The sequence below is a fragment of the Hemicordylus capensis genome, chromosome 8 (genome assembly GCF_027244095.1).
Source record: "Hemicordylus capensis ecotype Gifberg chromosome 8, rHemCap1.1.pri, whole genome shotgun sequence".
Lineage (NCBI taxonomy): Eukaryota > Metazoa > Chordata > Lepidosauria > Squamata > Cordylidae > Hemicordylus > Hemicordylus capensis.
In genome coordinates, this window is record NC_069664.1 from 1902663 (window position 1) to 1920113 (window position 17451).

Below are 17451 nucleotides of genomic sequence, written 5' to 3' on the forward strand. Positions count from 1 at the left end.
CTGGTATGTTTCTCAGACTATGGGAAACGCCTATATCGGGCAGCAGTGATATAGGAGGATGCTGAAAGGCATCATTTCACACTGTGCGGGAGATGGCAAACCCCTCCGGTATTCTACCAAAGACAACCACTGGGCTCTGTGAGCGCCAGGGGTCAAAACCGACTCGACGGCACACTTTAGTGGATGGGTCCGTCTTGCCGGTGGGTGTCCTCAGGTAGCCATCCCAGCCCTTCAAAACAACGTGTGCAGCCTCCTTCCCTGCCCCACGTGAGCCAAGAAGGCTCATGTGTGTGCAGGCTCCCCATTGCCGCTTTCCGTTGCAACTAGCCGTCAGCTAGAAAGTTCCTCTGGTTTTCAGCTTGAATTCCATACAGATATTTATTTTTAGGTGGCTGGTACATCTGGGTAACTAGGCAACAGGGACGATGCCACTGCTTCATGAGAGTGGGAGGCAAAGGGAAGTGAGTCTCTTCTGCAAGTGTTGGGAGGCATCTCGGAATCCAAATCCGAGGGCTGCTAGATCCTTGGACTTCAGAGTGGCGGAAGGAGAAGGGGCTAGGTCAGGTTTATCTGAACCCAGGATTGCCAAATAAGACACTGGACGCCCTTGCGGTCTTGTGGTAGCAAGCATGAATTGTCCCTTTTGCTAAGCAGGGTCTGCCCTGGTTGCATTTGAATGGGAGACCACGTGTGAGCACTGCAAGATATTACCCTCAGGGGATGAAGCCACTCTGGGAAGGGCAGAAGAAGGTTCCAAGTTCCCTCCCTGGCAGCATCTTTTCCAAGAGAGGGCTGAGAGAGACTCCTGCCTGCAGCCTTGGAGAAGCCGCTGCCAGTCTGGGTAGACAGTACTGAGCTGGATGGACCAATGGTCTGATTCGGTATATGGCAGCTGCTTATGTCCCTATGACATAAGAATTGGGCTGAAGGGGCATGGAACTGCACCTTCCTGCTCCACCATCATAGAGAATTGGAAGGAACCTTTAAGGTCCTCTAGTCCACCCTTCCGCCCAATGCAGAAAACAGCTACCGCATAGCTGACAAATGGCAGCCCAGCCTCTGTGTAAAATCCTCCAGAGGTTCCCTGTTCCACTTTCTTCATAGTGCTGTATGCTCCAGCTGTCCCTGTTTTCCCCCTTTGTGAGGCAGGGGGACACCTCCTTAACGTGTTGTTGCTGTGAGCTACTAATGCAATTCTTTTCAACCATATCTGCAGTGCCCACAGATGCCTAAAGAAAGTGATGTGTGGCCCAAGGCTTTGAAAAGACTCCCCTTTTCTTAAGTGTGGTTGCCTGGGGGAGATGCTTCCTCACCACAGGCAACCAGATGATTACATGTGTAATAGTCTATGGTGCAGAATCCTTAGTCTGTTGAAGAAGACCTGAACTCCTGCCGGCAGCAAGCAACGTGCACACCCATGCCTGACATGCCGCCCTGCCCCAGTTGGTTGTAATTAAGCCTTTTTAGAACTAATGAACAGTAAGAAAGGAGACTGTTGGCTGCAGTGTATAATTTAGACCGGGGTTTTCTGTCAGCGGCATGATGGCCTAGCAGAGCTGCAATTGTTGGTGACTCAGTCGGCACCTTGCTTCTTTCTTCCGTCTTGGAGATGTGCGTGAGATCCGTGCAGTCTTTAAAGATCTGCTCTTTTGCCAAATTCCTGGAAGGGTGGGCGGTCAGACAATCTGCCATAAAGGCTAAGAAACATTTTCTCAGCAACAAGCACAAGCACAAAAGTCACACGCAAAGGAAAGCCCATTCGAAGGGGTGGCTGTTTCATGTCAGACAGGGACCCTCAACTTTCCCTCAGAGGAGAGGAGAGCTGGTCTTGTGGCAGCAAGCATGACTTGTCCCCATAGCTAAGCAGGGTCTGCCCTGGTTGCATATGAATGGGAGACTTGATGTGTGAGCACTGGAAGATATTACCCTTGGGGGACAATGGAGCTGCTCTGGGAAGAGCAGAAGGTTCCAAGTTCCCTCCCTGGCCGCATCTCCAAGGTAGGGCTGAGAGAGACTCCTGCCTGCAACCTTGGAGAAGCCGCTGCCAGTCTGGGTAGACAATATTGAGCGAGAGGGACCAATGGTCTGACTCAGTCTGTGGCAGCTTCCTATGTTCCTATGAGTGAGTGGCTGACATTTGCACTTGGAGGGGAAAGCCGTGTGGTGTGCTGGGGCCACCACTTGCAGAGGGGGCCAGCCTTGCTTACCACACCTGGAGCTCAGCAGCCTGACCTTCGCCACCAGGAGCCTTGTTGTGGGGCAGGTGGAACTCTGCGTTGGATCGGCTCTATTTATATGATGCCTTTCTTCCATCATGGAACCCCCATGGCTGTCCCTCTAGTACGCAGGTCCTCTCTCCACAGACTTCCCACCCATCCTAACCACAGGCAGTTTTCTAGGAATCCATATTCTGTTCCCAGAGGGGCCACTGGCCAAGCCAGTGTTTCCGGGAGGCAAGGAAGGGATTCAGACCTTGGACAGCTCCGAGGGAGAGCAAGAGGCAGGCAGGGTTTGGACAGCTCTGAGCAGGAGAGATTGAGCTGGAGAGTAACACTAGAGCAGGTGAGATGTTGCTTGAGCAAAGACCTGGAGGCTACTGGAGGTTGATGTGGGCTTCTGACTGGTTAGGGTGCTTAGTCCTGCGTTAACTCTCAAGGAACTTCTGTGGCTTAAAGGAGCTTCTGATACTAGAGAGGACAAATTTGGCCTTTCCACTTTCTTGCAGGTCCCCAGGAGTAGACTGTAGATTGAATGATGAGCAGTGAAACCATCCCCGAGGAGCTCTCCTCCCTGCCCTCCCAGGGTCCACATTACTTTGACCGGTTCTCAGAAGATGACCCTGAATACCTGCGCATCAGGAACATGGCTGCTGACCTGCGCCAGGACTTCAACCTGATGGAACAGAAGAAAAGGGTCACCATGATTCTGCAAAGCCCCGTGAGTATGTTGCACCTCAATAGGGGCCCAACCACTACAGACTAGAGGGGGTCAGGTCCAATTCTATTTAGAGTGCTGCAGGTTGTTCGTAGTGGCCCGATCGTTATTTGACACAGAGACAGAGCTGCATAAGTAGCCTGAAGGAGAAAGCTAGCTAGCTTTCATCCCATTGCTCCCCCAAATAAACTTTGGCCCACCCCATATCATACATCCCCATTCAGTCTGGATCCAAGTGTTGTTTTTGAACAAAACATTATGACCCATGGTGTTCGTGGGTAACACTTATTTACTAGGGCTGGGGATGATGGATGGATGGATGGATGGATGATGGGAGTTGTAGTCAAGCATCAGCGGGAGAGGCTCAGGTCAGCCATCCCTGTTCTAGAATGAAACCTGAAGGATCCAGGAAGCGTCTCTCAAACAAGAAAGAACCTTCTCAGCTGGTTTCAAAATCTACCTCTGGTTTTCCAGGCTGTGTGGCTAGAAAATTGATGCCTGGCTAATCCTTCCTTGCAAACTGTCTAATATTGGCATGCATGGCTATTTTGGGATTTGGAAGTAAGGAGAAGAAGCAGAACAGGCAGGGAGGAGTCTGCTTCTCTAGCTCTGTCTTAGCTCCATGGCTGCACTGTTTTCCAAGCTCTCCCTGTTCAGCGAAGCCTTTCTGCACTTACTCGTCCACTGCAGAAGCCCCACGCTTTGCAGAAGATCCTGGGGAGTGTTCCAGTGTGCACCCTGCATTTAAGAGAGTGCTGGGCAGAGAGCTTGGGCCACACTGTCATGGCACACACCTGACGCTGCGCACTGCAAGGGAAAATCAGAAGTGTGGGGGAGCAACTGTCTTGTAGGAAAGCTTGTCTGCCAGGATTGATCTTCTCCTCCAAAGCCCCTGCAAAGCTTCCAAGGACCTCACCCCAGGGTTTCCCAAAACAGAGTCCGGAAACCACTGCTTGGGCATAGGGGCTCTGCCAGCTGCCCTTTACCCGCTTCTGGTCCTAAGCAGCTGAAGCATCCCACCCCACCCCACCCCAAGTGATGCAGGCCTCAGTACGGCCAGCACCAAGGCCCTTTGGGAGGAACTTCTCAAAGTCCCCAGCCAGCAAGTGGGAGCCCAGCTCCTTTGGCCAAGGGGTGCTCAGCTGGAGGAGCCTGGGTCATCCAGGGGCTCTGTGCTCTTCTTAGTCTTTCAGGGAGGAGCTGGAGAGCCTCATCCAGGAGCAGATGAAGAAAGGGAACAACTCCAACATCTGGGCCCTCCGGCAGATTGCGGACTTCATGGCCAGCACGGCTCCCTCGGTCTTCCCCCCGTCACCCCTGAGTACGTTGGGCATCCCAAAGTCTTCTGTTCTGGCAGGCGTCATGCAGGAGGCCAAAGACCCTGCCGAAAGATGGTTGGGTCTCTGGCACTGAAATGGCCTGCCCTCCAGCTAACTTCTCCTTTCCCTCTTCCTGCCCCACTTCCTTCCTTTCTCCCTTTCAAACCCACAAACCTGTGTGTGTGTGTGTGTGTGTGTGTGTGTGTGTGTGTGTGTGTGTGTGTGTCTCACCTCAACTCCCCACTCCTGGCCACCACACCATGGGCTCCTCCTCATGATCCACTTCAGGGTCGGAGGGGCGCCCAGCCAGGGGAGGAGAAACACGTGCCCTCTTGGTCAGTGATGGTGTGGTCTCCTACCAAAGATCAAGGTAGGAGTGGGGAGGGGGATTGGGTGGGAGCCGGCAGCTGGGTGGGACAGCTTTGAGCCCACCCTCAGTAAAATGGACTCCAGGTTGGGAGCCCTGCTGCTCTTCTCCATCTTGACTCTCCTGTCCATCAAGAGGGCAGTTCACACGATCAGCATGAGGGTCGCAGAAGTCTCCCGCCCTCTTTGGGGTGTCGGGCACGCTCTTGTTTTGCGATCAGGGGTTCCACCAAAACAAAGTAGGAGGCGGGGATCTTGATCATCTGTCAAGCCCCAGCTGGGTAGGGGAATTTTCCCATCTGCCTCATTCAGAAGATGGAGGCAGAATCTGGCTCATCCTACCCAGCTGAGGCTTGACTGACATCCAAGCTCCCCACTTCCTACCTTGTTTTTCTCCAACACACGGCTGAACATCAGGAGGGCGCCCAGCTCCTGCATTAGGGTAGGATGCTTCCCCCACCCTAATGTCGCTCGTGTGAACTGCCCTCATCTCATTGGGTGAACCTAAATTTTAGCCAGTAGCAGCTCATCCTAACGAGGGGGGGGGGCACCAAAGGAGGCAGCTCAGGTTCCTTCTCTCTCTCAGGAGGGGTGGGGAAAGAGAGAGGAGCAACCCAAACTGCCTCCCTTTGGCACCCAACCCCACCCCCCAGATCGTTGGAAGGAGCTGCTGCTGGTTTTAGCACTATGGATTAGGGAGAACCTCTCTCTCTCCCTCCCCCCATTTCCCCCACACCAGGCATGATTCCATGAACCTCTGCCATGCTTCCTTGCTTTCCAGAGGTCTCTGCATTTTTTAAACGCCCGTTCTCCTCTCTCCTGCAGACCTTTCTACCGTGACACCCATCAATGACCTCTACGGCACGGACACTTCTTCTCTGGCCAAAGGAGAGCGTCTCATGCGTTGCAAAGTCGGCAGCGTCTACCGGCTGCTGGACCTCTATGGCTGGGCCCAGCTCAGCAACACCTACGTCACGGTGAGGGGCCGGGACGCCACCCCTCCCTCGGGGCTAGCTTTGAGGCCGGCCCAGAATCAAAAGCGGCTCCTCGGGCCCCCCTTGCTTTTGAGACTGCCCCACCCCATCCGTGAGGCTCAAGGAGAGATAAAAATAAAACCTGGCCCCGGGTTAAATTGCAGTTAAGAACACCGTGGCAAAGAGCTGGGTGGAAGGAACAGCGAAGGTCTCTTCAGGTGGCCACTGGGTGTGTTGGGGTCATTAGAAAAATGCACGCCCATCCTGTGCATGCCGGCAGCAGCCCACAGCCAGACAGTTAGGGTCATGATAGTCTTGTGGCCAGTGCTTGGAAGGTGACGTGGCACCACTGGCTGAATCCTGCATCAAGTGGTGGTGAAGAATGCAGGGAGAGCCCTCCTCCTCCTCCTGCTCCTCCTCCTGCTCCTCCTGCTCCTGCTCCTGCTCCTCCTCCTCCTCCTCCTCCTGCTCCTGCTCCTGCTCCTGCTCCTCCTCTTTGCTCCTGGGCTGGCAGCTCCTCTGTCTTTTCTTCTTGCCTTTGGTGGCAGCCACATCCCCCATCCTGCCTAGCTGCAGGGAAGACCGAGGCACGAGGCTGGAATCCACAACCCCTCTTTCTTCTTTGCTTGGTTTCTGGCAGCTGCGAGTCAGCAAAGAGCAGGACCACTTCCTGATTTGCCCTGTCGGTCTCTCCTGTCACGAAGTCACAGCCTCTAGCTTGGTGAGTCCACAGGATTCTTCTCCTCTGTCTGTTGATCCCTGCCCCTGTCTCCACAGTGGCAAACTTAGAAGCAGAGGAAGCTGCTTCCTACAGAGTCAGACCCCTAGTCTGTTCAACTCAGTATTGGCTACACTGACAGGCAGCATTTCTCAGGGCTCCTTCCCAGCCCTACCAGGAGATGCTGCCAGGGGTTGAACTGGGACCTTCTGGAGCTGGAGTTCCACCACTGACCTGCAGCCTCTGGGAGGAGAGCTGGTCTTGTGGAAGCAAGCATGAAGTGCCCCTTTTGCTAAGCAGCATCTGCCTTGGTTTGCATTTGAATGGGAGACTACGTGTGAACACTGTCAGATATTCCCCTGAGGGGATGGAGCCGCTCTGGGAAGAGCACCTGCCTGCTTGCATGCAGAAGGTTCCACATTCCCTCCCTGGCAGTATCCAAGACAGGGCTGAGAGAGACTCCTGCCTGCAACCTTGGAGAAGCCGCTGCCAGTCTGTGTCGACAATCCTAAGCTAGATGGGCCAAGGGTCTGACTCGGTAGAAGGCAACTTCCTCTGTTTTTACAGCATGTAAGAGTAGGAAGGACCGATCCTCAAAGGAGCTCACATTATGCACATCTGCATGAGAGTCACAGCTCTGGGCTTGTATCTTTCCAGTCAGGAGGCATGGGCAGATCCTCAGCTCATGGAGACATCTAGTGGGTAGCACTTCTTGGGGTGGGTTTTTTGCTTCTGCTGAATCGCTGGATTGGAGATGGATTATTTCTGCTGTGTCTCTGGACCTGAATGGGAGCAGGCAGGCCCAGTGTAGGCACTCGGGCAGAGTTGCGACAGGCAGCCTCCTCCACTAGGGATGGGTAACTCAACTGCGTCTCTGCACCGTGTATGTTGTGCACTTTCAGCCACCCTTGTTGCAGGCAGCCTCTGCTGCAGGTGGGAAGGAGGGTTGCTCGGGCTTCCAGGGAGTTTCAGCGGTGGCCTTCGTTTCTTTCTACTGGTTGGGCACGACGTCCATTGGGCGTCGTCTCCAAGAGGCGGTCTGGCCTCTGGAATGATGCTGGGTCATCCGAAGGGAGGCATTCCGAGATGCCTCCCTTCTGGCTCGCCTGTGCTTCTGCCCCTCCTCTTTCTCCTGTGGTGCTGCAGATTAAAGTGAACGTCCTGGGGGAAGTGGTGGAGCAAGGCAGCACCAGCTTCCCAGTGGATGCCCGCGGATTCAGCCTGCACTCCGCCATCTATGCGGCGAGACCCGACGTGAGATGCATCATCCACTTGCACACGCCAGCCATGGCCGCAGTAAGCAACGCCATCCGTCTCGCTGACAGCTCCGCTTTGCCAGGCAACGAGGAACCGCAGACAGTGCCTCGCTGCCAGACATGGGGATGGGCTTCGGGGCCAATTAGTGGGAGAGCATTAGGCTCGGAACAGAAGAGAACGGAGGCAGCCTGGCCTCCCTGCCCACGCCCGGACGCTGCAGGGGCTCCAAACGCCCTTGCATCTGGGATGATCAAGCCGAGCTCAGGTGCTCCGCTCTGGGCTCCAAGGCGAAGGTAGCCTGGCCTGGTTGCTCAGCTCCAGGACCTTATGCATTGGTCAGATGAAGGGTTCTGTGTAACTCAAAAGAACCGATGCTTTTACAGCTTCATTCTCAACCATTCGGCCTACAGGCCTCCTTTGGGGCGAATCTTCCGCCCTGGCCATCCGAGGTGCGAGGGATGCATCAGTGCAAACTGCAGGGGTGAATTAAGGCACTGACCGTTGCTTCTCCAGCCCTTCGCTCTCTTTGTTCTCAGGTGTCTGCAATGAAATACGGGCTGCTGCCAATTTCCCATGATGCTCTGCTGGTGGGAGACATGGTGTACTTTGACTTCAATGGCGAAATGGAGGCGGAAGCAGACAGAATTGAGCTGCAGAAGTGCCTGGGACCCACCTGCAAGGTTAGCGTTGGGAGCAGGGGGGTTGCTCCAATGGGACAGAGGGGCCCCAGACTGGGCGGCTGCTTTCTCTTGGCTCTCCCCCATGCACCTCTCTGAAGAAGGCAGCAAGGGGCCCACCTCTACGTTTTTGTCCCCAGACCCATCTTGCTGTGCCCCTGGCTGGGAGATGCTACTCAGGGTTTGGCTGCAGCATTCTGCCCTTCAGGTCACGAGGTCCAGCCTTCTCATCTGGACCTCTCAAGGGAGCCTTAGCCAAAGCTTTGGGGGTTCTTGATGCAACCTGAGAAGAATTTGCAATGCAGCGGCAAAGGAAGGGTTGCCTCTGGACGGCGCTTTCACGGGCCCCGTCTCCTTCCTGCTTCTCTTGGCAGGTTCTGGTGCTGCGGAATCACGGCGTGGTGGCCCTGGGGGAGACGGTGGAAGAAGCCTTCTACAAGATCTTCCACTTGCAGGCTGCCTGTGAAGTGCAGGTGAGCCCTAGAGCCAGGAAGCCCAACCCACTGCAAGTCTTTATGTCCACTGCAGGGCACGAAGCCTCTTCACCCGAGCAAAGTCAGGCTAGGAGCAGCATCCAGCCAGGCGCCCAAAAACCGGCCGTGCCGCGGCAAAAACCAAGGGGGGGGGAGGAGGGGGGAAGTGGCCACCTGCTAGCTTTGATCTGGGTAGGATGGAAGTAGCCAGAGGGTGGAGGGAGAACTTGTCCCGTGCCATCCTACCAGCTCTCTTCCCCTTGTAGCAATGGCTGAGACAATATGTGTGAGATAATATGTGTGCAGCACTGAATACCCCAAAGGTTCTATTTTTTTTTAACACCCCAGCTATTATAACTTGTCATGCTTTCTCAGCAGCAGCATCCTGGAGAATCTTCCAGCTATTGTTGCATTTCTTACTTGAATTCCTTTCAAGGAGCGGCTTGTTTTAATGCCTGCAAATGTCCCCCAGGAAGCACACTCTGGAGCCCAGGCACAGAAATGGGCTGTGCTGGTCATCCACTGCCCTCTGCTGATGAAGCTTCCAATGAGGGCACGTGCAGACTAGGTGTTTAGCCTGGGATTGGCAGCACGCAAATGGCCTCTGGCATGCACAGGCCACTGCTAAGAGGGTTGGGGGAGCATCGCACAGGTCTGCCGGTAAGCGCCTTCTCTTTCGGTTCTAAAGGCGCCCCTCTCTCGCCGGTCCCATGCCTCTTTTTATTACCTTTGGAAGCAAAGGGTAGCCCTCACTGGATTCCCCTTTACAGGTGCTCGAATCTGCAAACCGATCCATGGATGAACTGGGTTTGGTCCAATTCGATTGCGGACCAGACCCCTTTCACTGGGGCTGGTGCAATCCGCGATCGAACCAGTCAAACCGGCCCAGTGTGCTGCGGACCAATTCGGCACACCCCTAGTTTAAAGCACATTGTCAGCAAAACACAGTGGGGGTCCCCTCCCTCCCTCCCTCCCTCTCTTTGTTTAGTTCTACCCAGACTTGGCAATAACGAATAAAGTCTGCAGCAAAGTGGCAGGTCTGATGGCCTGGGTGGTGCAGCCCGGCTGCAATTCCTGCCTCTGGTTCTCGGCATGCTATTGTCCGCCCCTCTGTGCATCAGCCTACTTCTTCAGCTGGAAAAAGTAGGTCAGCCACGTGCCACAGCCCAGCATGGGAGCCCTCTGCAGGTGGAAGGGGGGCAATACAGAGCAGCCGTGGGGGGCCCAGCAAAGCCCCACATTACATGCTGCCTTGATGATCAAAGGGGGCTTCTCACTCGGCGTCCGGGGATCTCGCTGGAGCTGCCACAAATTGGCTTCCAGCAATTCTTTTTAAAAATCCTGCTCTGTGAAGGTTGATGTCAAACGTGTGCTTAGTACTTGGGTGTTGTTCAGATATTCTTCGATCATTTGATATCTGTGTCTGACACCCTACGTTTTACTTCAGATTTTGAAAATGAACAATCAACAGTATTTGAGAACTGATGTGCAAGACTATTTGGCAGTTTAGCGGTCGGGGTGCAGTAGTACTTAGTATTTGACAATTGACATGCAACAGCACTTAGTATCTGACAACGTTTGCAGTAGTACATGGATTGCTATTTAGTACTTCAATAGCTGACAGCTTGTGTCATATTGGATCCTTGCCAAAAGAAATGTCAGTGAGTCTATCACTCTGAGATAAACATTTGAATTAATATGTATTTGAAATGTCACATTCAGCATTTGAGTGGTAGAATCAAAAGGTTTGCAAACTTAAAGTACTTGTTAATATTTGTTTCTGCTCTAGCGGCTGCCTCTTCTCTCCCAGGCCCTCTAGTTGTTCTCTTCTCTCCCCACTGTCCCATCTTGGGGCTAACTTTTCATTGCAACATCTGCTTTGCTTACTGGATTCTGTTTGGCATCTGCGTTTTGTCTCTGATGGGGGAACATTAGCTTACTGAGATGCTGCTGTTTAAGTTGGAGCTGCCCTGAGAGAATCCAGAGCAATGCTGGAAGTGTGAAGAGAAATGTAAGAGGAATTAGGATCCAGAAGGTTCCACCCCCCAACTTGTCCCCCTGAACAATATAAGAGAACCAGCACTCTAAAAGGTGCTGCTTTGCCCACGGAACAGGGGTATATAACATTTAATAGAGTCCAGAGTAGTACAAATGTTGCCCACGATGTACATGCTCATTTGCTTTGTCCAACTCTGGTCAAACAGGATCGGTAGGTTTTCCGAGCTTTACAAAACCTGCTGCACCTGTTTAGTCAGAGCTGATAGTGGGATGTGTGCATAGACTGTGAGCGATGACTGTTCTGTCATGCTTTCCTCAACACTCACTTGTCTCTTTCCAGCTCAGTGAAGGCAGAAAACATGAGATCTAGCCTATTGTGTGGGTTTCCCATTTGATTCTCAGCTGGCTCTTGTTGTCTGCATCCTCCAGGTCTCAGCCTTGTCTAGCACTGGTGGAGCAGAGAACCTGATCGTTCTGGAGCGAGAGAAGCACAGGCCCCATGATGTTGGCTCAGTCCGATGGGCTGGCAGCACCTTTGGACCCATGCAGAAGAGCCGCCTGGGAGAGCATGAGTTCGAGGCACTCATGAGGATGCTGGACAACCTGGTACGTTTGCAAGTAGAGGTGCCCATCTTGCTGGTTTCCTGTGTGGTGGCTTCTTCTCCTAAACCTGTAGCATGCCTTTTGGGGTCCAGGTGGGTTCCTGGATACTTCCTGCCAGAGTTATTTAACCATGGGTGAGTTGATATAATGGTGACGCAATACGCCTGATGGATCTACTACAATACTTCTCTCCAGACACTTTTTAATTGTGTAAATTAAAACATAGAAAGAGGGAATTGCAACAAAGAACAGACGTGTCGGTGTCTATATGTCAGCTTCAGTGTTCTATATCCCACTGTTTAAAATCCACATTTATATCCAAGACTTTCCCCCAGTCTAATTAAACACCTGGGTAATACATAACAAAGCCACCTAATGGTGCAGCAGGGCAATGACTTGCCTAGTGAGAAAGAGGTTGCTGGTTCAAATCCTCGCTGGTGAAACACCTCTATCGGGGAGCAGTGATATAGGAAGGTGCTGAAAGGCATCATCTCATACTGCGTGGCAGGAGGCCATGATCAGCCTCTCTGGCATTCTACCAAAGACAACCACAGGGCTCTGTGGTCACCGGGAGTCAACTCGAGGGCACAACTTTACCTTTAATCCATAACAAACCGGGGAGGGGAGAGGAGGAGAAGGTTGATGACTCACAGCTATTCCTGATTATTGTTGACACTGAGAGAGAAAAACCTGGAAGAGGGAGGAGATGACACAAAAGTGTTGTTTGCACCCTTTAATGGCCTATGCACTTTAAGATTTCCCTCATTTCTTCTTTGCCATTAATTCTAACCGTGGATGGTTAGACTTTTCTTAATAGGGTGCAGTAGGGTGTGAGCTCCTGTTTGCAACCTGCCAGAGCTTCTGGGACCAGTGTCATTCTTTGAAGGACCATGTTGAGCAACATGGAACAGAAACAATCCATTCTATTAAGAGTGCGTCCTCAGCATACCTTAGGGACAGGCAACTGGGTGAGCTCTAAGATGGGTACAGTACAAATATGTATATTTAAATGTACTTCAGCAACCATGAGGACCAGAAGCTTGGAAGGGAGTTAATAAATGCTAGGGTTTTAGAACTTTAACTTCTGTGCCGGGTATTGGATTTTGCATACTTTCTGAAGTTCTGCATGAAGCTAAGTGGTCTTACAGCTAGGTGACTTCCACACTAACCCTTTTCTTGGGGATTGTCATCTTTTAATAGCAAAATAGTACTATTTTGCTGCAAAGATTGAAAAGAAAAAGAAAACAGTAAGACAAAACCTGGTATTAAAACCTCCCCATCCCTACAAGAATATAAACTGGTGTTGGTGCAATTAAAAGAGGCTCTTCAAGGGGCAATTAAGGGTAACTCATCACTTATCCCCAACTCCTGATCAACAAGAAACAGTAAAACTAGTAGCACCTGCAAATAACTTGCTAACCCCTGCTAACTTGGCAAAGAGGCACCTTTTAATGTGGTGATTCTCTTTATTTAGCAGGGGGAGAGTAACTGGCCCTCTCCATCCCCAGCACAGTATCTCCAGTGACTGTTGCTGGTGTCTATCTTACGTTTCTTTTTAGATTGTGAGCCATTTGAGGACAGGGAGCCATCTTATTTGTTTGTTATTTCTCCGTGTAAACCGCCCTGAGCCATTTTTGGAAGGGCGGCATAGAAATTGAATGAATGAATGAAATAAGAAACTTGCAGTGAACTTTGGAAAGGACCTTTGCTAAAATGCTAGGATTAGTTCCCATATTGTTCTTATTAATCTTATTTAATACTTTTCCTGTATATCAGCAAGAGTTAATTTAATGCACTATTGCAATCACAAGATTTTCTGATAAACATTGGGGGTGGGGAGACCATTCCATCTATTGCTGTATTGGTAACTAAATTATATAGATTTAAGGTGATTCTGAATATATTAAATTGTAAAAAAGGAAGACAAAACCACAACAAACAGATGTCTTTGAAATAGGATGTTCTTTATTGACTTCTGGCAGAATAAGGCACACTCATCAAATGAAGTGGCACATTTGTTTAATATTTTGTAACAATGAAGTTGGTTCTTAGTGGAAGTCTGTTCTGAATAATTGCTATTTTTATTTATTTATTTTTACATTTATATTACGCTCTTGCTCCAAGGAGCCCAGAGCGGAGTACATAGTTGTGTTTCACCTCACAACAACCCTGTGAGGTAGGTTAGATTTTTAAAAAGCAAATCAAAAGTCATGCATTAAGAGATCTTTGCTGAATGGGACTTACTCCTGGGTAAACATTATAGAGGGATCTTGGTCAGGGTAAAGATATTACTAACTAATATAGCATTATATTGAGAACATTTGTGGAACCCGAATTCCACTTCCAGCCAATTGAAAAAGCAATGCTTCAGCAATGTCAAAGAAGACTCCAGTGTGGATTGGACAACTGCAGTCAAGTTCTTGCCTACAGAGAGTTGTGTGGACGTGTGCCAAAGAAGCACTCTTTGCTCTCAACAGGGCTACCGGACTGGCTATGCGTACCGCTATCCGTTTGTCCAGGAGAAGACGAAGCACAAGAGCGAAGTCGAGATCCCAGCCACGGTCACTGCCTTTGTCTTTGAGGAGGAAGGGGCCCCCATCTCCACCCTCCGGCAGCATGCCCAGAAGCAGCAGAAAGAAAAGACCCGCTGGCTAAACACGCCCAACACCTACTTGCGTGTGAATGTGGCAGAGGAAAGCCAAGGCAGCGCAGGCAGCCAGAGGACCAAAACCACGGTAAGGGAGTGGAGCGGGGCTCACCGCCTCTCAGTACAGGCTTGCAAAATCCTCCTTCCAAGGAAAGTGGCCAGTGTCTTCCACGAGAAGGACAGAGCCCAGGAAATAGACAACAGAAGTGAAGCCGGAGGGGGACCCCAGGGATGCCACCAATGCCTTCTGCCGAGTTTTCTAACTTGGCTGGACTTCACTGTGGGAAGGGTGCAATAACGTTGGTATTCCATGTGTAAATTAGGGAGGAGAGCTGGTCTTGTGGTAGCAAGCATGAATGGTCCCCTTTGCTAAGCAGGGTCCACCCTGGTTTGCATTTGAACGAGAGACTACATGTAAGCACTGTAAGATATTCCCCTCAGGGGATGGAGCCGCTCTAGGAAGAGCAGAAGGTTCCAAGCTCCCTCCCTGACAGCATCTCCAAGATAGGGCTGAGAGAGACCCCTGCCTGCAACCTTGGAGAAGCTGCTGCCAGTCTGGGTAGACAATACTGAGCTAGGTGGACCAAGGGTCTGACTTGGTAGAAGGCAGCTTCCTCTGTTCCTAAACAGTTCCAGGCCCTGCATCTTGCTCTGAACTCCAGATGTTACAGCTGCAATGTTGTGCATTCTTACTAGAGGAGAAGTCTCATGAGAATCAGTGGGGCTTACTTCCGAGTCAATATGCCGAGGATTGTACTGCCAGATTCATTTTTGGAGTAATGGTCTCCCTGACACCTGCAGCTAAAGCAAAAAGGGAGTTATTCCTCGTGCCCTGGACAACTTTCCGTATTTTAGTCATGGCTTTAGTAAGCCTGTCCTGGTGCAGGTGAACAAGACAGAGGTCATGAGAGTCACACCAGCATCCTTGCTAGATCTGAGCAGCTCTCAGTATAGGAAATTAAGCGGTTGTGGCTGGTGCCAACCTTATATTTCCCTTTTGTCTGTGAGCCCTTTGGGGACAGGGAGCCATTATTTACTTCTATATGTAAACCACTTTGAGATGTAAGTTTTGAGCAGTATACAAATATGTTACATTTTAAAAAGTAGTGGTCATCATAATTTAGAATCTGGAGGTGTCTGGGCTTTTCTCTGGGCTCTTCCACCCAAACCTGGCCCTCCAGCTGTTGTTGAACTACAACTCCCATCAGAGTTGCTGAACTACAATTCCAGCCAATTTATTGTGGCTGGGGGTGATGGGAACTGTAGTCCCACAACCGCTGGAGGGCCAGGTTTGCCCACCCCTGGCCTAGCTGAAGGAATAGCCAACGGAACAGCTTTGAATGGAGAAAATCCCCAAATCACCCCCAGCTGGTCCCCAGGCCCCACCCTCTCCACTTTTTAAATTTTATTATTTTTTATATCCCGCTCTTCCTCCAAGGAGCCCAGAGCAGTGTACTACATACTTGAGTTTCTCGTCACAACAACCCTGTGAAGTAGGTCAGGCTGAGAGATACGTGACTGGCCCAGAGTCACCCAGCAAGTCTCATGGCTGAATGGGGATTTGAACTCGGGTCTCCCCGGTCCTAGTCCAGCACTCTAACCACTACACCATGCTGGCTCCACTGAAAGGATCCCCCTTTGCCATCTTACGCTTTTCTCTCTTTTCCTTTCCTGGTGCCAGTGGATGAAAGCAGATGCGGTGGAGAAATCCAGCAGTGGGACGCCAATCCGAATAGAAAACTCAAACCAGTTTGTGCCTCTCTACACAGACCCACAAGAAGTTCTGGAAATGAGGAACAAGGTACCCTGCCATCTCACCTGCCCCCTCAGGGGTGCTAGTGAGGTGCAGCCCTGGGCAGCTTTTCCAGATTGCCCCCCAAAACAAGTGCTGAATAAGTGTTTCTCTCCTTCACGGGCCTCATCCTTTTTTCTGTTTTCAGTTTTCTGCGTTCTTGTGTTCCTACTTGCAGATTCGAGAGCAAAATCGACAGGATGTGAAATCGGCAGGTCCTCAGTCCCAGCTGCTCGCCAGCGTCATCGCGGAGAAAAGCAGAAGCCCGGTATTCTTTCTTGCAAGACCTACTAGGCGTAGCACTCTGAAGACTGTGTGTGGTGGGAGAAGAAGGTGTTGGCCTTGGATGGAGGAGGCATCCAAGGTTCAAGGCCTTAAAGCTCACTGGGAGACTTTGGACTAGACATCTTCTCTCCGCTTAACCTACTTCACAGGGTTGTTGTGCATCAAAATGGGGATCACCTAATATATATGCTGCCCAGGCTCTTTAGAGAGGGTCCCCTCACAGCCTTGGGTCCCCAGATTTTGTAGGACTACAACTCCCATCATGCTGAGCCACAATGGCCTTTGGCCTTGGAAGGAGGGTGGGAAACAAACATGGTAGATAACATTTTTAAAAGGCTTGCTGGATCAGACCAAAGTAGATCCATCCAGTGCAACATCCTGCTTCCCACAGTGGCCAACAGAGGCACTCTTTCCCCTGGACTTTGGGGCCAAAGTCCAGGGCCTCCACAGCCCCTAGGGGCCCCCAAATCCTCTTTAGTCTGTCCTGGGTGGTGGGGTCGCCCAGCAGAGCATGATGATGCTTAATTTGCAGGGCGGGTGTGTGTGTGTGTGTCTCCAAAGGCCTTTAGGTCCAGGTTCCAGAATTACCTAGGTGCACCTCTGGTGGCCAACCAGAGACCCTTGAGAAGTCCACAAACAGGGCTTGAAGAAAATGGCCCTTTCATGGTGTTGCTCCCCAGCAACTGGCATTCAAGAGTAGGCTGCCTCTGATTGTGGAGGTTCCACCTAGCCATCATCATAACTAATAGCCATTGAGTCTTGCCATTGATTCTGTTCTTGCAGTAAGATGCTAATCCCTTTTTAAAGCCACCAAAACCTATTGCTCTCACCACATCCTGTGGCACCAAATCTCATAAATTATGTACTGTGTAAAGTATGTATTTTGTCTATCCTGAAGCTCCCAACCATTCATTTCATTGGACGACCCTTAGTATTACAGGAGAGCAAGAACAGCTCTCTGCCCACTCTCTCTGCACCATGTAGGATCTTTGTACACCTCTGTCATCACTTTTTGAAACGAGAAAGCCCTGCGTTCTGTGGCCTTTCCTCGCAGGAGAGGCGGCCCAGCTCCCTGAACACGGGGTTGCCCTTCCCCACACCTTCCCCAGCTCTACAGTCCTCCTTGCATGCCTGTGTTGCTTTGCCCTCCTGGCCCTCGCTCCGCCCTTGGAGCGAGGGCCAGTGTCACCGGCTGTGGTTACACTGGGAGTGGCTTCCTTTGCAGTCGACCGAGAGTCACTTGGCAGACGGAGAGATGAAGGACGAATCCCTGGAGGAGGTTGCTCCTGAGCCGCCTAACCCCTTCAGCCAGCTGACAGACCAGGAGCTGGAGGAATACAAGAAGGAGGTGGAGAGGAAGAAGCTGGGCCTCGACGGTAAATATCCTGGAGCAGCTACTGCACATGCC

The 17451-nt window shown here is 51.4% G+C and overlaps 1 protein-coding gene across 3 annotated transcripts in view; it reads left to right on the plus strand.

Moving 5' to 3' along the window:
* Nucleotides 1-17451, plus strand: part of ADD2 (adducin 2) — a 72775-nt gene that overhangs the window by 37233 nt on the left and 18091 nt on the right. For all 3 annotated transcript variants that reach the window (XM_053269368.1, XM_053269371.1, XM_053269369.1), the window contains exons 2-13: nt 2726-2937; nt 4120-4255; nt 5445-5596; nt 6234-6314; nt 7458-7607; nt 8105-8248; nt 8620-8718; nt 11146-11322; nt 13797-14054; nt 15648-15767; nt 15937-16026; nt 17269-17419. In XM_053269368.1, coding sequence (XP_053125343.1) covers nt 2752-2937; nt 4120-4255; nt 5445-5596; nt 6234-6314; nt 7458-7607; nt 8105-8248; nt 8620-8718; nt 11146-11322; nt 13797-14054; nt 15648-15767; nt 15937-16026; nt 17269-17419 — 1744 coding nt within the window. In that variant the 5' untranslated portion in view covers nt 2726-2751. The remainder of the gene's footprint in view (nt 1-2725; nt 2938-4119; nt 4256-5444; nt 5597-6233; nt 6315-7457; nt 7608-8104; nt 8249-8619; nt 8719-11145; nt 11323-13796; nt 14055-15647; nt 15768-15936; nt 16027-17268; nt 17420-17451) is intronic.